Below are 19,027 nucleotides of genomic sequence, written 5' to 3'. Positions count from 1 at the left end.
ATCAGTAATTAAAATAATTGTTCGTCTCAGCCCTAGCTCAAATTTAAGTTGTTCCTGTTACTTCCTGTCTACTCTCCTGTTTAATATAAAGGTCTCCACCATGACCGGACAGCTGCGTCACTAAACCAGATTACCTTCCAGAATGATCTTAACTTGTTCAAGAGTGATCTGGGCTTTTCTTGTTGGCCCGGTGGTCATCCCTGCATCTCCTCCTCCTTTCTGCAGGGATTGCCCACCAATCACAAGGGTAGGCCAGAGATTAGCTCCCCAGATTAAAGTGTCCACCTCCAAACCCTGCCTAATCCTGCCATCTGTCAGAGAGCAGCTAACCAGCTAAGACTCTCTCCACTAGGCTAATTAGAAAGCCAGAAGAACACAGACAAGGAAACAACAAATCTCCAAAACACACTTTTTCTGTCGAGACGATGGAGGAGACATACTTGCTCAACCATACAGGAGTCAAGAAGAAGATTCTGGCAGGAGGCACAGGACCGCTGCCACACTTTGCACCTGGGACAAAGGTAGCAATTCACAGTTGATCTGATAACCTAAATAATACTAGATTCAAACTCTGCAGGGTAGAGAAATTATCCTTGTATGGTTGCCATTGTGATGTATTAATATTCCTCGTCTATTTTTAACCATATGTTGCATTGCCCACTTCAATTAGATTCTGTTGAATTATTCATAAAGTTAGGGAATTTATTCTGTATCTGGCTCTTACACACAGAGCAAACATTTGGTCAACCAAATTGCAACATGTTTTTGGCACTCTGTCTGAGTTTCTATTCATCACTGATCCGCTGGTTGCCGACTTTTTCCCCTTCCTTGTCAGATCCAGCCATATGGCACCAAGCCTGGACACTGTGACAAACATTTTCCATGACAATGCCAGCATGATGTGTGTGTGTGTGTGTGTGTGTGTGTGTATGTGTGTGCGTGCGTGTGCGTGTGTGCTACCTCCTCAGTGAGGTGATTCCCAGTTGCTCACACAGTTATCATACCATTACACACAATCTGTCAAGCTATAAATAGAAGGTTGCATGAAGCCAACCTCATTTTACAGACTGTTGCTGAAGGCTTTGTAAGTCTCCCACATGCACACAAGCAGATGGATGATAATGAAAACCAGCATGTATGTATTACATAAGAAGTGACAGACATAAATGACAGCATTCAGTCAAATACATTTTCTAAAAAATAACTAAAAATAATCAGGCTTAAAAAAACATGAAACTGTCAATAACGCTGATTGCCAATGTTGTTCTCCCATTTATTGTATTTTGTTCTATGAGATGTACAAAACAAGGCCAGAAGGAGCAATGAAAACATATGTACATGTGCTTACGTCAATTATTCATGGTCTGAAAAACAGAATCTTCAATACTGAAACTTGATTTGTTATAAAGGTCAAAGTAACAACCTACAGTATGTATATAGACAAACTGTTCACCACTTTTATATTTCCGTAGTATTTGTTTAAGTACACTTTGTTGACGAATGGTTTAATGAATTCATTTCCACTCTAAAACTCTTCCTGTCCTGTGCTCCCTCTTTCCATCCAAGCTGGTTTTCCATTTCCAGACGCTGCTGGACAACTTTGAACGGACGATCATTGATGACAGTCGACTGGCTGGCAGGCCGGCCGAGATCTTTTTCGGAAAGATGTTTAAGATGGAGGTCTGGGAGAACCTGCTGGCGTCCATGAGGGTCGGAGAGGTGGCTGAGTTCTGGTGTGATGCCATTGTGAGTTGAAATACAGACTTTACACACACATACACTGAGATATTAGGCCCCTACAAGAGGTCCTAATGAGTGCTCATGAGCGAGGAAGGGAAGCTTTGATCTTCATTATGATTCACACGAATCAACCTTCTGAAGCCTCCTACATGTTCAGTATTATAAATACAACAGAGCAATCTTCACAACGTCTAGTGGTTTTCCTTCTAGAGAAAAATGTAATTTGCAAGTTAAATTGTAGCCATTTCTTGTATTTTCCTTCAAGGACTGATTGGCGCTGGCAGGCAGCAATCAGGGGGTTTCATTATTAAGTCCTTCTATGTCTTGTTGCAGACCCGTTTATGTTTTTGATGATGAGTACATTTTGCAGCACACAGGCTTGTACCCCATCGTGTCCAAGGGAATGAGGCTAATCGCTCAAGGAAAAGACCCACTGGAGGGCCAGAGACACATGTGCGGCATGGGAAACATGTTCCACTATCACTCCACTGGTTTCCCAGAGCTGGATGAGCTAATGAGAACTCCTCAACCACTTATATTCATCATGGAGCTGCTGCAGGTAAGCACCAGTGGCAAAACACTGGATGTCACACTTAGCAAAAAAAGACGAGAGTGTAGAACAATTTGTTGTTTTCTCAGATGTTAGAATCCGTAAAGATAAGCACATGACATATTCAGCCAACTCTTACAAACTTTTTGGGAAATTCACTGAAATGACTTAGTTCCGCTCTATCTAAAATATTCAGCTTTGCAATGATATTTCATCCAGAACAAGCTATAAGCTCACCAGGGAGTCCAGTAGCAGCAGTACATTATCATCATATCCGTTTCCAACAGTTTCACATTGTTTTTCCGTCAAGTTGACAACTCTTCAGTGGTGGACGATATACTCCTTTACTTAAGTAAAAGCAACAATATCACAGTAAAAATACTCGGTTACAACTACATTTCCAGTTGTACAACTTCAACCAGAGCCACTGAAAACACCTGTGTGGTTGTTCAGGCCCTTAAATATATCATGTTTTATCATACGTTTTTAACGTAAAACCAAAGTAATTTTAGCACCTTAACCTTCCTCTTGTGTTCGCTTTCTGTTACCATCTCTTGTGTTAACGGGTCGGTTTTGACCCATGTCTTAAATCAGCTGTAAAATACACTAAAAACAATTATCTATCATCCAATTTGTTTCTTATCACTTGGTTACCTTGTTAGGCTTCCTTATCCATGAAAATATTGTTGTACGTTTTAATATTTTTGGTGTGAGCCTCTGGGCCTTTTCTTTGTCAGGATACCCTTCGATTTAAAAATAAAAATGTTAAAATGAACCTCAAGAGATTTATATAAACAAATAAAAGACTATTACTGAGGGGTATTAGAACACATCTCTTACATAAATTTGTTTCATTTATTTTTTCATTTTAATATTATTAACTATAGTAACATCTATGGTGTTACGGGTCAATTTCGACCCATGTATATTTACTTCAAGAAAAAGTCTAAAAAGTCTTTTTTTCAGCAAATAAACTTTAATACAAACACAAAATGAGAAGTAGAACAAGTTTAAAAAAAGGTCAAAAAAACAACAACCAATCAAGCAAATCTTATTTTTATAACTGGGTCGAAACCAACCCTAACAACACAAAGGTCGTAATTTCAACCAGAGCATTTTATAATTTAGTGGAGAAAAAAACGTTTTATTTTTATTTTGTTGAAATAGAGGTTCCTGACAAAATCAAAAAGCCTTGATGCATTAAACACATTTCATGTGGTGCTTGTATGCATTTAAAACCTAAAACGGGTCGGTGCCGACCCTACCACAAGAGGAAGGTTAAATTAACATAAAGAAAAAAAGAAGTCTTTCTTTCCACCACGGCTATTCTCTGCACCTGTTCATTCACTTGTGCGTCCATCAGTGGAGCTTTTCTCCTGTTGACTATTTTTGTTCTATTGTGTTTTCCTCCTGTCCCTGCGTCTTCCAGGTGGGAGACCCCATGTCCTACCAAAGAGAGTCATGGATGATGGAAAAGGATGAGAAGCTCCAGACAGTGCCAATCCTCCACATGCAGGGCAATATGTTGGTCAAGCAGAAACAATACAGAGAGGCTGCCAGCAAGTACAAAGAGGCCGTCCTGCTGCTTAAAACAGTCCAGTCCAGAGTGAGTGAAGGCTTGAGGAAGCAAAATGAGTGATGTTCAGGCTAGTTAATATTGAGGTTTCCTCAGGATTTTAGGTTTTTGGGACATGCAACTCCCGCTCTTTTCCAGTGGGAGATTCCTGTTTTCCTCTGCTTTGCTGCATCCCTGATTACAGGCAGTGGGGTTTGAGGGCTGGCAAAGGAAAGAGGAGCAGTGGAGCACTGTCAAAGATGAGAGGAGGATATAAAGATGGGAGAATAATGGAGGGAGAGTTATGTATGAGATATTTTAATGAGAGTGTTGAGTGTGAGAATGATTTTTGGCAACTTTAGACATATTCACAAGTGTGATGTTGGAGGCGTTCAGATAGTTGGCCTGTGTACAAATGTGAGCTAGTAAAGCTCTGTTCAGCAGAGATGATACTTTGGGCATCCTTCATTGTCCAAAAGTCATGTCATGTTGGAGTCTGTGTGAAAATATTCAAACCTACAGCATTCAAATATGTGGAGAGGTTGCCAACAAACACAGCTGATTATGCTCTTGTTCCTCCCTTTGTGTAGGAGATGCCTGGTGATATAGACTACATTAATTTGGGTCGAATGATCATCCCCCTGGAGTTGAACTACTGCCAGTGTATGTTGGAGCTGGAGGAGTATTATGATGTTATAGAGCACACCACCGAACTGCTGGAGAAACACAAAGGTAAAAGCCTGGTTGTAATCTGCTGTAATTTATTCTGATTATGAAAGAATCCTCATTTTTGGCACTGAAACATATCTTTAATTTACCATTTCCGGGGAGAGTTGGCTGGCTCTGTTCAACATATAACGTGTTGCTTTTACAGACAACATAAACAAAAGATAGCGTGTTAAACTATTGAGCTTTAAAAGTGTTCGTCGTTTTTGATGTCTTTTCTGTCTTTATTCTGACCTTGGCTTTAGCCCTCATCAAACAAACAAGACATACCATGTTAATTAATTGAATTTAAAAGGACATATATTTCTAGTTGCTTCAAGTCCTTATGCTACGCTAAGCTAGCCATCTCCTGGCTTTAGCATTACAAGTATGAGACTAACTCTCAGCAAAAATAAATAAATAATAATAATAATTTTCTAAAATGTCAAAGTATTCTTTGTAGTCATGTACATGAAAAGCTGCTTATTAATGAGAAAATGAAGGCCTGTACAATGTTACAATCCCTGGTTAGAGACTTAAGCAATATTTTTTTATTTTAGAAATAGCTGACAGGGTGGGTCTGATGCCTGTGCTGGCTCATTTCAGTGATGGTTGCATGTTGCAGCTGTGTATTCATTGAGAGTGTGTATAGAGCCGTGGCTGACATTACAAAGGGCTTTACAGTTGGAGCAGCCCTGGGCATTGTACTGTCATAGCCATGGCTACTCATATAATCCTAGAGGAGCTTGCATGCTGGCACAGTCTCCACTTCAAAGCCTTATGAATTATGCCCCTCACCCCAGAGACAGGATCCACTAAGGCAGCCTTTATTTTACTCTCTGTCCCTCAGCATGGATTCCCAATTTTATATGTGTCTTTGTGTGTGTGTGTGTGTGTGTGTGTGTGTCAGGAGGAGGTGTACAGTCGTGAATGTGTGTGACGCTATGATGTTTGTGCTTGAGCTTGTGTGACAGGAGGAAGAAGCGTGTATACCTGTTTAAGGGGTGAAGGGGTGATGGGCAGCAGTTCCTGAGCTCCACTGGCCCAGTAAGAGCTACCGTCACAAAGCTGCAGCCTTCTGAGCTTTTAAGAATGATCCATCCTATACATCACTTCACCTTTCCCTTCTTCTCCTTGTCTCCTTTTTCAATGTCTTTACTTTCCCTTTTCCAATCCTTTTCTAGCTCTACCCGCTATAGTAGTTGTTCCTCCTGTCATCAAACTTGTGTTGTCTGTATCAGTTAAAGTCAGCCACTCTACTGCTGTTTCATCCCTTCAGCCCAGTTGTTCTTTAGAAAAGCGCCCAATTGTGGCTTGCTGCAGTGTCTCGGCTTCTGCCAGAGGCAACAAAGAAATCTGTTTAAATGTTGGCTGAATGAAGATTTAGCGTGGAGGGAAATTAAATGCAGAGGAAGAGAGAAACTGAGGTATCAGTGGAAATCTAACCCAGCACATGAGCCTATTCTGCTGCAACAGAGGACTTACAGCGTGGATGTGTGAGAAATGTTTAAAAAGACTAGTACAATATTTTTGGAAATGTGCTTATTCACTCGTGTATTTTTACTTCATATTAAACAGATAGACACAAGAGTGGAATACATTCCCATCTAAAGCGTACAAGCACAATGACAAATGTTTTAGAAATGCATTTCTTGTTGTATTTCTCTTTCTCAGACTGCGTGAAGGGATACTACAAGAGAGCCAAAGCCCACGCTGCCGTGTGGAATGAAAAGAAAGCCCGTAGGGACTTCAACATGGTGGCCCACCTGGACATCACTCTGGCCTCTCTTATCGGCCGAGAGCTGAAGGCCCTGTCAGACAGCATGAAGGAGAAGTACTGGGAGGAGAAGGAGCAATACTGGAACAAGCTGGAGAAAAAGGAGAACATAAATAAAGAGGAGGGAGACAATGGAAAACAAGAAGACAGTGAAAGTGTGATTACAGAGAGTGAAGATGAAGTGGGGGAAGAAAAAGGTAAAGCAGAAACTCCATCCATCCCTTGTGCTGAAGGTCATAAAGAGGAACCCGGGGGAAATAAGGTGACACCAACCGAAGGAAGCGATAACGAAGTGGAAGCGAGCTCTTCTGAGATCAATCCAAACGCTGCCACTAAAGCAGAGGGGAAGGACTGGCAGCAGATGTTACGACTGGTCATGTTTCTGCAGAACGAAGGAAACTTCCTCATGAAAGAAAATCAATTTCAAGAGGCTTCTGAAAAGTTCAAGGAGGCCATAGAATACGTGGACACCCTTCAGGATATGGTTAGTGTGATTGATTACATAGGGAAGTGTAATAACATTGTGTTTTCTGGAAAATGAAATATAAGATAAAAACCTTTTCAATGATCATCCAGGTGGACGTCAGGATTGATGCTGAAGTCATTAACAGTCCACTCCATTCAGAGGGATGAAAGGATTGCATGTGCCAGAAAGTAGTCTTCCAAAAGGATTGTGGCTCATAAAGTATAATCATCTGTCCTTGTTTCTTTTACTGAAAAACAGCTGTGGCATTGTAGCTAGCTAGTGGAGAGCAGAGAAAAGAGCGCTAAATATATCAGCACAGAGATATCACGGTGACAGCACTCGCCTGTGCTTCTTTTCTCCCTCACTTCTGCCACGCCTCGCTGTCGAACTCCCCTCAGCCTCTTGTACACACAACAAACTCCCTCCGCTCGTCAACCCTCCCTCTTCCCTCCTCATTTCTCCTAATCTTACAATCCTTTCTCTACACTACCGTGTCCCTGTCCTTGTCTTCATCATTCCTCCCTTATATCTTCATCGGTCGTTCCTGCTGTCACACTCTTTCATCCCCGTTTCATCTTTTCAACATTTCCTCTGCCGTCTATCACCACCGCCTCCTCTTCCTCCTCCTCCACCCTCGTCAGCCAATCGACTATCACCCACTGCATCCTCTCTTTGTGCTCATCAGGTGGATCAACCGGGCGAGGACTGGGACTCGTTAGAGAAAGTGCGTCTTCCTCTGACTCTCAACCTCAGCCAGTGTATGCTGGAGCTCAAACAACACCAGCAAGTGGTGGAGCTCAACAACAAGCTGCTGAAGAAACATGAAGGTAATATATGTTAGTGCAGTTGAGAGTTTGAGGCACGGGAGGAAACAAAAAGATGTATTTTGATAAAGAAATAGGTACATGACTATATATATATAAGCATGCAAGTTTTTAGTTATTTTTTTCATTCTAAACCTTTATTTTTTTGTTTAGAAATAGAAAGCTGGCCCTCAGCCTTCAGGTTGCAACAATCCTTGATACCTCTGTTTACCAGGGAAAGAAGAAACCAAACATTCACAACCACATTGCTGAGTCTCTCTTTCGTTCCCCCGGCACCCACCCATGGACATCACAGTCAAAAATGAATTCATTGTTTGCTTTGTTTCTGCTATGACTGAATTATTTATAGTTGAGGCTGATGTGAAATGGTTGTTCTTATGCTTTCCTTTTCCCTTCATTTACTTTTCTCCAACTTTTGCCTTCTACTTTTCTGTCTCCTGTCTCACCAGTGGTGTTCAGTGCAGTTATTTCATCCTCCCATATTTTATTTTTACCCTCCGACTCCCGATCTTGCAGCCGTGTTTCTTCTCCTGTGACCTCATGAGGTCTTCACATGTAAATATTTCCGCCTTTTATAAGCCTATATTTTCTTCTCCCATAGGTAACTTTAAGGCGGTGTATCAACGGGCAAAAGCACACGCTGCTTTGTGCAACAAGGATGAAGCTCGGAGGGACTTTGATATGGTGGAAAAATTGGACCCAATGTTCAAGCCCTTTGTCCGCCAAGAACTGAAAAAGCTGGGTGAGAGGGTACGCATCATGCACATCTGCCAGAACAAGACTTACAAGGAGACAACACAGGAGAAGTGGGGGCCTGGTGGGAACAAGGCAAAGAGTGCAGCAAGGAAGAAACGTGTCAAATGTGCACAGAAAGCAGCTGAAGAAAATACTGAAGTATATAAGAAGACAGAAGACAGTAAGATGGAAGAGAAGGAAAGCTCAGAGAAACCCGCCCCTGCTGAGACCGAGGGAGTGGATGACGCAGCCACAGAGAAAGATCCAGATGTGGAAGAAGAGCAGAGTAATAAAGAGCTAGAGAGTGGGAGAGCGGGTGGAGAGGGGTTAGATAATGAAAATGTAGAGAGTGTCATGGTTCATGAGGAAGGGCAGGGTGCACCAGATAATCGAGCAGCAGATAAAGATAGCGATCCCGCGTCCACCAGCACAGGCAAAGGTAATGTAGAGCGCAAGAGATCAGTGCAGGATAAGGTCAGAAAAAAAGGTCAAGTGCCAATCAGGTGCTGCACTGGGCCCAAGCACAAGCCAAGGGAACAAAGCCACCTGTGATAAGACAGGACCTGGTGGCACTCAATCAGAATCGACCAATGGGTTGCAGTTGTCATGTGCAGGACCAAAGGTCCATAGGTGTAAACGAATAGACTTTAAACTAACAGCAATATGGATGCAGAAAGTGAGACAGCATGAAAGATAAACGGCTAAGCCTCACGTCTCAACAGGAAATATTGATTCTGCCACAGACAAATCCAAACATAAATACAAGGAAAATGTATACAAACAGACTGCGTTTGGCAGTTAAGTTGTTCATTGTTCAGTTCTCAAAGGGATAACTGCAGGCACAGGAAAAAGCACTCAGACAAGGAGTTTGCCAAATACAAAGTTTTTATTTCTGTACACAAAGAGTAAAAAGCAGCCAGTAACCCACTTGTTATTACAGTAAAAAGCCTTTCTTCAGAAAACTTTTCATACAGATTAAAAACTCCAGAGAAAAGACAGCAACAAGTGTTTGAGCGCTGGTCATTAACGTAAAATCAAAACCATAAAAACAATAACATTTTAATGATTAATGAGGTATATTAATGGTATTCTTAACAAACAAAAAAACTCAGTTCACCATTAATGTATGAGTGTGTGTATACATGTATTAGTGTTATCAACACCTTATTTGAGGTTAGATGATTCATCGTTGTGTGAGAGGTGACACATAGGCTTAGATGCATGATAGCAGACATGTTGTGAAACCAAGGAAGGGGAGTAATGGGCGTTAGCGTGGTGGCTACATGCAGTAGCAGAAGTCTGCAGAGAGACAGCAGTGTTCTCTGGGGTGACTCTTGTCTCTGTGGAGAGCCTTTTTCTTCAATCACACAGCTTCAGTCGCGCTACAGGGAGCAGGGTCTGTTGCAACGGGTGCAGGGAATATAGGGAGCCACTACCAGTATAGAAATTAGTGCATGGATCAGATGATCACACAGTGAAAGAGAGATGACTCTTCGGCAGCTGGATGACCGTCGACGCTGGTGTCAAAGAGCAGCAGAGTGAAAACGTGGGGACAAACTGTGTCATTTCACCACCTGGTGTATTTATATCAACCTGCCTCCTCTATATTGCCTTTGAATAAACAGGACCAGTGTCGACAGGCAGCCCTATGGGGAGTTCCTCTGCTTCTTTTGTTTCTTCTTCTTCACACTCTGTCACTGTTGCATCATTCTGTTTTTCCGCATACAAAGTTACAAGTTAAAAGTGATCGTCAATGTGTAATGAGATGTGTGAATACTAATAAATGAATGTCTATGAATACACATTGCTTGTCATGGCTTTTATTTGTTCACCCACGAGCCGAGTTGCTCCTTTTTGTTCCGACTTCTGAGACTTTCACCAGAAAACAATCTTCAGTGTTGCTGGAGATGGATTCAACTGATGCTAATGACTATCTTCAGTAGCTGAGCAGCAACAGGCTTCAGTGGAGGTGGAAGTGAAGAAGAGGAGAAGAGCGCTCTCTCTTGCTTCCCTTAAGGCTATTAGTATTTGTATTATGAGCGGCACATCACCTTTCCAACTCGCAAACCTGTGGAACCGCGTCCTTGGGGACAGTTCCCTAGCAACAGTATCAAAACTAACAGGCAGCAAGTGCTGAGGAAGATGCTGTGTAAAATATGAGCACTGGGCGCCTGGAGGGCGAGCCTGCAATGAATGCAGCACATGGGTTTAAAACTTGTGAGTGAGGTCAGAGTGTCATTTAAGGTCTGAGATGAATTCCTAATCTCTCTGTTTTCTGTGAGAATGAGGCGGTTTGATTTGTTAAGAAGCACACAGCTTATTTTTTTGCATCCAGCTTCTGGAGATTTTGCTGTGGCAGGGCCATCAAAGTGGATCCCTCCCACCAGCCCTCTAGCAATAGATGGATTGTTTTTTCTGTCCACCTTTTCGCTCTCATTTCTCAGATCTTGAGTCCTTCCAAGCACCCCCAGCATCAGAGGTTCAATCATAAAAGCCCTATGTAAATGTTTTCAACGTATGGATGCTCCTGTTCCGGTTCCAGTTAGTAACAGTGTCACATAAGCACACACTCCTGATGCAATCTCCTTCCCTGAATGTGAAAACACGATGAAAAAAGAAGTCCAGAGGGACAAACTCTGGTTTTTAAATGGACTCAGTTTGGTTTTAAGGCATTCATTGACTCTGCTGTGTCTGAAACAGAACGCACCCTACAACCCTGGTACAACGAGGGCAATGATATTTCCACCACTCGCCTTTTTGTACATCTAAAAGCAATTAAGTTTGCAATAGAAAAGGACAATTAGGCATGTTGAATCAATAGATCGTGTTCTATTCAAATCTATGTGGAGTAGAGGGCTATAAGGATGATGTCTATACAGGATCTTGTTCTGGGGCTGAGCCTTGTTCCCCCCTGTAGCGTCTGCAATTGGCCTAGCAGAGAGAGAAATAAGGCTTCAGCCTTCCAGTGCCATTGCCTGGAGCTCATTCCTTCTCTTTCTCCGCACACAGCAGGAGAAGATTCCAGAGTCGACGCCCGCATGCTGATATTTATCGGCAGACATTTCCTTGACAAAAGCCAGTTTCAGCCACAATACAAATTGCATCAAAACTGAGATCGTGCCTAAATCACTTGAGCCAAAGAGATGAAATGGATCTCCATTTTCATGGACATGTCTGTATTTGTTTTGATGCAGCATGGCACATGTTATTGATCATGCAGGGAGCCATTTGCGCACAATGAGGAAAGCATGTGGATGTAGCAGCATACGTGTGTGTGTGTGTGCGTGTGTGTGTGTGTGTGTGTGTGTGTGTGTGCATGTACGGTGAGTGCAAGTGGCTCTGTATGAGCGTAAAGGGCTCACTTAAGAGAAGGGAGCAATGCGAGCGACAAGCAGTTTGAGAGGATTAGAGGAACACAGTGTGTGCATACAGAGGCGCTGTGCTAGCGGGCACTTTGGCTGTCTTAAATAAATCATGGATTTAACTGATGATGTGTCTTTCTCACAAAGTAAATAAGCTTGTTGTGGGTGCTGTCAACTCCCTGACAATATGCACCATGCAGCCACATGAATTGCAGTCAGCCCAGCCCTGATCTGATCTAGTTTACTCGAGCAAGCTTTGACGTGCCACCTCCTTTCAACAACCAAAAATAACAACCATGATAAGACATTCAAGGAGAAAAAAAACAACACTGACGATACAGGCAATCTGACAAAACAAGGGGATATTCTTCTTATTCCTTTTTTTTAAAGTTCTCCTCAAGGAAGGTCCAATTTGTGCTGTGGACATATAAAGCTTCACACCTTCTAACAACTACACAGGTACTGGTAAGCACAGTGTCTTGGCTGGGCATGTTCCTTTCCTTTCGTCTCTCCCTGACCTGCTGCTAATGTTAGTTTCCTTTGGCTCATCAGCATGGTGTCGGGCTGCGCCACTCAAGTGATGAAGCACAGCCTGGCCAAACGGACATCAGCGTGAGCCTTTAGCAGTTTGCATGAAAAGGCTTTGAGTGCACAGATTCCAGTAGAGGGTTAGCTCTGGGTATCATAGCTGCTGCAGTGGTCACAGGGCTGGCTGTACTGTGGCCTGACCTCAGCTGTATGGAGCTCCTCCCTCTGCCATCAGGCTTCCTTTCAGGCTTTCACTCCAGGCCCACTCGGGGTTAGATGTGTGAGGTGGTGCCTGAAATTAGGAAATAGAAGAAGAGAGAGAGAGAGAGAGAGAGAGAGAGAGAGAGAGAGAGAGAGAGAGAGAGAGAGAGAGAGAGAGAGAGAAGATTTAATAATTTTAGGAATGCATGCACAAAGCTGAGCAAATGTTATTGGTTATAACTGAGAAGGCTATAATTATGATAATCCCTTTCTTTGTTCAAGCTACAGGCTTTGGACTGCCCAGCAAATTGTGTTTCAAATCTGACGGGACGGTTTTCAAAGTGTGTGACAGTGACGCTGTCTTCCTCTCTCTGTGCTACTGTCTCTCTTTATCTTACTCCTCCTCCCTGTCATTTAATCTCCCTGCCCCACCCCCGACTATCGACCCACAGCAGTACATATTTGCTCTCCTCTCCATCTCTCACTCTCCCGCGGGTGATAGAGGAGCAAAGAGTCCGTCTCTGAAGTGCTCGGCTGCTGCTGTAGCAGAACTCACCCGGTTCTGAAGGGAAGACATTTCTCAGCTGCTCGATGACTTCCTGGAGCTGCAGCACCGTATCTTGTTCGTGGTCCATATCATCTCCTGACACACAAAAACCCACACATACACACACATGGAAGTTTACACCTCTATGACTGGTTAGGCAGGGGATGGTTTCACATTCAATGTGTCATGCCCACTTCGCTGACCTGCTGCTTCAGTGTCAGTGGTCTCTCTGCTGGCCATCTCCCCGTGATGACCCCCTCCAGAGACCGGAGAAGACAGGGTCGACGGCTCTGATCCGTTGGCTTCCGAGTCATCTTTGGGCTGTTTTACGGAGACACTGATTAACATTCAAACCAAATGCTCCATCACGTGTCGCTGCAGAGACATACTGTCTTTCACATAGAAGTTAATTTGATCGTTTACGGCGCTCAGCTCGCAGCTCTCCACTGGCATCCCTGAGCAGAATTGTAAAAATGCCTGACAGCTGTTACACAAAACCACCATGTTACTGTAATTTGTGCTTTGATAGACTTAAAAAGATAGGGAATTGCATTGCCCACATCAACATTGCAGACAGACAAGGGGGGAATCTCAAATCTCAATCAAAGATGTATAATGTAACTCTGTTGTATTCCCAAATATCACATATATGCAACCCACCATCTTTTGTATTGTTTTAGTAACACTGCAGCAATACTCGGGAGGTGAGCAAGTTCAGTAGTTGCAGTGAAATCGGGGTGTCTTCAGAGATTAGGAGGAATTCATACATACACTTACATTGACTACAAAGGCATTTTATTTTTTGTGGAAATGAAACTGTGATATTGTCCTAGGAGAACAGAATTAAACAGCATTTTATTCACCCAGGAATGTCTGCTTTCTCCTCCTCTTTAATTTCCAAATCTTTAACCTGAAGAAGCATTCTACACCTCCTTTTTAAGTGTCTTTCTCCCTCGTCACTCACTCACTTCCTTTGCTTTCTCTTTATTCAGCGAAACGATTTAGATCTGAACTCCGTGACTAACAATTTACACTTTCTCGCTGTGTGTGTCAGCTCCCACTCCACTATCCATCTCTTTCTCACACCTTGCCTTGAGACTGCAGTAAATCCTTTTATAACACGCTCAGAATGTCTAAAGGCCTATTCTCTTTCTATACTGCACTTTCTGTATTCCCTTCAGGTATTTCAATCTTGCCATAGTATATTGTCAAAGTTAAAAATTTATTTTTCAGAGCAGCTGTCTTTTTTTCTTCTTCACATGTCTCTTCTTTCCTTTTTTATACATTGTACTGAATTTCCATGAAGTACTGGATGTACCAACTGTGATGCATACAAATGGTGAAAACCATTAAACTTAAAGTCTTTGTCTGCCTGTGCCCTTTATTCAAGCTGCAGCCACAGTTCAATAAGAGATATGGCTGTTGCAGTTAACCAGAACCCCTTAACAGAGCAGATGTTATTGATGATGGACACATTAGTGACTATAGGAACTCTTGACCTTCCCAGTTTATCAGACAGGGACGCCCACAGCAGAGGGGCCCAGACAGCAAAGGCCCAGTCACCTTTACTTACAGGTCTAGATTAAGTTAGTCACCATAAGTAGAGCCCTATCAGAGGATCTCAAGCAGCGACCAGGATCAAATGTAATTAGCAGATCACAGACATAGGCAGGAGTGTGACCATGCAAGAATCTCAAAGCAGGCAGTTAAATCTTAAAATCAAGGCCAGCAAAGATTGGATTGACATCGTTGCTTTTCTTAGAACGTGTTAAAAGTGTGGCAGCAGAGACTTGTATAAAATATATTTAAACTAATTTATATAGATTGGATTACAGCCTCTTATAAGATAAGGCTTGCTCGTGCTCGGGCGAGAGAGGGAGCAAGAGGAGAAGGCATCCAGTTTGTAGAAGAAAAAAACACTCAGATGCTGTAAGCTGCTCAGATAAAGCAACCACTTATACCACTGTTGGTTCATGGGAAGATGGAATACGACTTTAAAATAACCTGGTTGCTTTTCAGTCACTCTTTTGATCCATCAAAGTGAATAAGCAATGTGAAAGGGTTTCTTCCACTGTTACTATCCTTTTTTTGTGGATTTACTATTCTTAAACCTGTATTTCATATTTTACACCCCATGCACAATAAGGGGGATAGTACGTATATAAGTATTAACAGCAAAATATACTTAACTTTTGCATGAACAGCCCTAAGGCCTTAAAAAAGGGGCATCATCACACCCTGAGGGGAAATGCACTAAGATGCTCTCAATTTCTAATTAAAACCCTTCAATCAAAGCAGAGGAATTGTGACATTCAGATACAAATAAATTGAGAAAAGGGAATGGCAGCTAGTACCAAAAAATGAGACACTGCTACAATATTATACAATTTGATCACTATTATTGGTGTATTCATTTTGACAGAATATTACTATATAATGCAGGGTACATCTCATTATTCCCAAATAGTTTCCTATAAAGAACAATTATATCTCTTTATACAATTCCACTTACAATTCCAAATGCTGAGCTAACATAACCGTGAGACTGCAGGTCAGCTAAACATGACATGTTTTGTTTACAAACTGAATAAGAAGACAAAATAAGAAATGTATTAATTAATACATCTTTACTTGGGTTTAAATGGAGCAGTTCTTTCTCGTAAATCCCTGTAGAAATCAATAATAATGTGAACACAACTTGAACTTACTGAAAAAACAGTTTCAGAATGTTGTCTCTATTTTCATTAAATTACACAGTTTCTTCCCAGAAACATTTAGAAAATCATTCAGTCATAGCAGACCTGGAAAATAAACTTACCTGAAGTATCATAATTTGGAGGCTGATCATATATTTAGTATGTAAAATGTAAATCTACATAGGAACAATGGCTGACAAATAAATGCAATGGGGAAAAAACGCTTCCCTATGAAATGTAGAAGATTAGAAGAAGAAATATTCCCGAAATACTGTATTGGTAAGTGTATTTGTAAATCTCTTCATGAGACCCCACCACCATGCCTCTCACGGAGGTGTACCTGTAGCAGTAGCTCCCTGAGCCTGCAAAGCTGGGACTCCAGCTGTTTGTTGTGGTCCTCCAGGATCTGCATGCGGGTCTCCAGACGCGTCTTGTGTTGCCGGAGGACCCGTGCCTCGGCCAGGAGCTCCTCATCCTGCTGCCCTCCCTCCGTGGATGAACCTGGACCGTCCTCTCCAGCCTCAGTCAGCATGGGAACTGCCGCCGCCTCTTCGTGCTTCCACTTGAGCCTTCTGTACTCGCTCTGCAGCACCCTGAGGACCCACAGTGGAGGACAGATGGAGGGAAAACAGTCAGGCCCACATGCTGGTGCAGAATAACAAACACATAAACACAAAGGTATTTATCCAGCTTCCACCTTGGGGATAACGTGTTGTTGATATTGTACCACACAGCAATCATCATCACTTTGTGCATAGGCGGAAACAAATCATATCTTCCATCTCCTACATATGTGACACTAAGCGCCAACTGATTATGCACCGCACTGTGAAGCATTACTGAAAAGCTGCACGTATCACAGTGTCGTCTCGCCCAAATATCCAGTCCAGTGAATGTTTTTACCTCCACATTGTCTGTGGTACCACAGACTCCATGTTGGATGTGTAATAATAATAATAATTGCAAAATTAACACATTTCTTTCTCTTTTAAATAGTTTTCAAATGTTCTTCTGACCTGGCTAGAACCCAAAATGTAAAAAAGCTGTTGAGCTAGTAACCCTTAGAAAAAAGCATGACATACCAAGCTAATAAAACAATGTTAAATATTTTTAAGCCGTTAAATAAGACATAAAGTCTTTAAGAGCCTCCCTCCCCCCCTGCCAAAACAAAAAAAGGATTAAAGGTGTTTGTTTCTCATACTGATGTATTGTTCAGATAAGAGCCCCATGAGAGGCACAGCAGCTGTTATAAACTAAGCTACAGCATCCAAGTCATTAATAAAAAGGACAACAGAGCACACTGCAGTGTCATTACTGAGCTGGGTCAAGGTTTCAGACACCCAAAGGGCACAAGTGTATGTGTGTGTGTAAGTACCTGTGTGTGCGTGCGTGCATGTGTGTGTGCGTGTGCGTGTGTGTGTGAAAAGGTCACAACCGATTTGAAGACGAGAAAATTATTTGTTTGAATCATCAAGGTTGCCAATTAAATGGATAGGAGAAATTAATTTACGTCATTTTTGGAAAATGCCTGAGCCTCGTTACAACTAAGACACAATAAATTCAAATGTAAGCATTAACATCTGAACTAACGTGTTAAAGAACTTCTTTGCACTCATATCACCCATGGACTCTTCCCGTCTCTTCTGCAGGTCAAAGTGAGGTGTTTTCATGTTATCAACACAGTATTTTACAGAAGGTCTGCAAATGGCAGCAGACAAGCTGAAAGGAGTGTAATGCCTCCGAGTAAACATCAGCATGTTCTTGTTATTGTGCCTTTTGAGCTTTATTGATGAAAATCCCTGAACCAAACCTTTACATCTCTGCTTCATGCTTTAAGACTAGACTTGACCTAAACCTCCTTCTAATCTATAACCAAATTCAACAGAGTTCTTAATGCTTATTTTTTTATTGATGTTTTGGAGTTGGTGTTGATGTAAGTTGTAGTGTAATCAATCAAGTTCAGAAGCAAACATGTGGAAATAAACATACTGTAATGACTCCACCAGCTGAAGAAATAAAGAAAAGAACCTAGCTCTACACTCAATGCACCATGCCCTAAAACATGTGTTTCTTTTTCCTGGATACAGACCTGTTCTCATTCTCCAGCCGGGCCAGGGTGCATTGGAGCTGATCCTTGTCCTGGTGCTCCAGGTGGGCCAGCAGCATGTGCTGTCCGCAGGGTGAGTCATGGTCCAGGGCTGGGCTGGAGTGACGCAGGAGGTACTGATCTTCATCCCTGAGTCCCCCACACAGGAGACAGCACACTGAGCCACCAGCAAACAGCCACCAGCAGCACAAAGCAGAGCCAAGGACGGCATGGGAGAGCAGACGGGTCAAAGCAAGGCAAGGCGTGCAGGACGAGGAAAGGAATTACAGGAAGAGACGCAATCAAACAAGTCTGGGCGGAATTGGATGGGACACTATGACAAAGGCATTGATCCAGGTTCACAGTCTAATAATGAAATGTCCTGTCACAAACTTGGCTAACCAGAACATTAACAATTCACTCACATTTATTAAAAATGGAAGTAAGAAATATTTTTTTTTCATGATGGAATGGAAAACTTAATGCGCAGACCTATAATTGCAGACCCATGGCTGTAAAACAATAAATACATTTGTGAAGGTTTGGCAATTATTTTAATGGAAAGATATTGTGCCATTTATATGGCATGGTTTGGGCTATGAAGCAAACTATTATACTGAGCCAAATAATACATCACAGAGGTATTTATAGGACTACTTCAAGCAAACTTCTTATGTCTAGAGATGACCAGATCCACCTTAGTTGCAGCACACCTCTGCTACTGTGAGATGTGTTACTTAGGAGGTCCCACTTTGATGCATTGGTGGGTTAACAATGATCCGGCCGGTCTGTGAACATATCTCAGTATTTCACGTCATGGGTATTCCTCAGAAAAGTTTTTGCTTTCATCTCATTCCAAATTTGTATTTACTTATAATGTATACTTGTCAAGAACATTGAGTTTACATACCACTTTTTTTAAGTGTGTCAAAAATGATCCATTTGTAATTACCATCACCACAACCTTTATTATTTTACATTTGATGTGAGTGTCGTCATTTTTTACCTCAGTTAATGTTACATCACTGAATTGAAAGCTGTTTTACATAACATTTGGATTTTTATGACAAGTAAATTAAAGAGTATCTGCTATTATAATCAAATTAACCTACTTTTTAGTTTGCTTACATTAGCTTGCCGACAATATGAAATGTTGATATATAGCTTTCCTATAATAGAAAAAAAATAATAATACATTGATTCTAATATGGATTATTTTGGACCCACTTATAGATGACTGACGGCTCCATTGATT

General features: G+C 41.9%; 2 protein-coding genes across 2 annotated transcripts in view; one reads left to right on the top strand and one right to left on the bottom strand.

The window, feature by feature from the left end:
• Positions 1-425: 425 nt before the first annotated feature.
• LOC306745781 (uncharacterized protein) lies at positions 426-9,777 on the top strand (the record flags this gene model as incomplete). Its single annotated transcript, XM_079228620.1, has 9 exons — positions 426-521; positions 1,567-1,746; positions 2,111-2,299; positions 3,720-3,896; positions 4,436-4,577; positions 6,225-6,811; positions 7,479-7,620; positions 8,219-8,826; positions 9,724-9,777. The coding sequence occupies 9 exons, from the start codon at positions 426-428 to the stop codon at positions 9,775-9,777; spliced, it is 2,175 nt and encodes a 724-aa protein (XP_079084746.1).
• A 2,333-nt stretch (positions 9,778-12,110) lies between these two features.
• drp2 (dystrophin related protein 2) overlaps positions 12,111-19,027 on the bottom strand; it is a gene marked incomplete at its 3' end in the record, with an annotated part of 68,641 nt that continues 61,724 nt past the window's right edge. Inside the window, exons 20-24 of the mRNA XM_079228619.1 lie at positions 17,776-17,922; positions 16,027-16,279; positions 13,194-13,311; positions 12,929-13,086; positions 12,111-12,131 (exon numbers count right to left, since the gene is read on the bottom strand). Coding sequence (XP_079084745.1) covers positions 12,111-12,131; positions 12,929-13,086; positions 13,194-13,311; positions 16,027-16,279; positions 17,776-17,922 — 697 coding nt within the window. The remainder of the gene's footprint in view (positions 12,132-12,928; positions 13,087-13,193; positions 13,312-16,026; positions 16,280-17,775; positions 17,923-19,027) is intronic.

This window comes from Taurulus bubalis (genome assembly GCF_910589615.1).
Source record: "Taurulus bubalis genome assembly, chromosome: 13".
In the NCBI taxonomy this organism is placed as follows: Eukaryota; Metazoa; Chordata; class Actinopteri; order Perciformes; family Cottidae; genus Taurulus; species Taurulus bubalis.
This window is presented reverse-complemented; position numbering and strand designations above follow the sequence as displayed.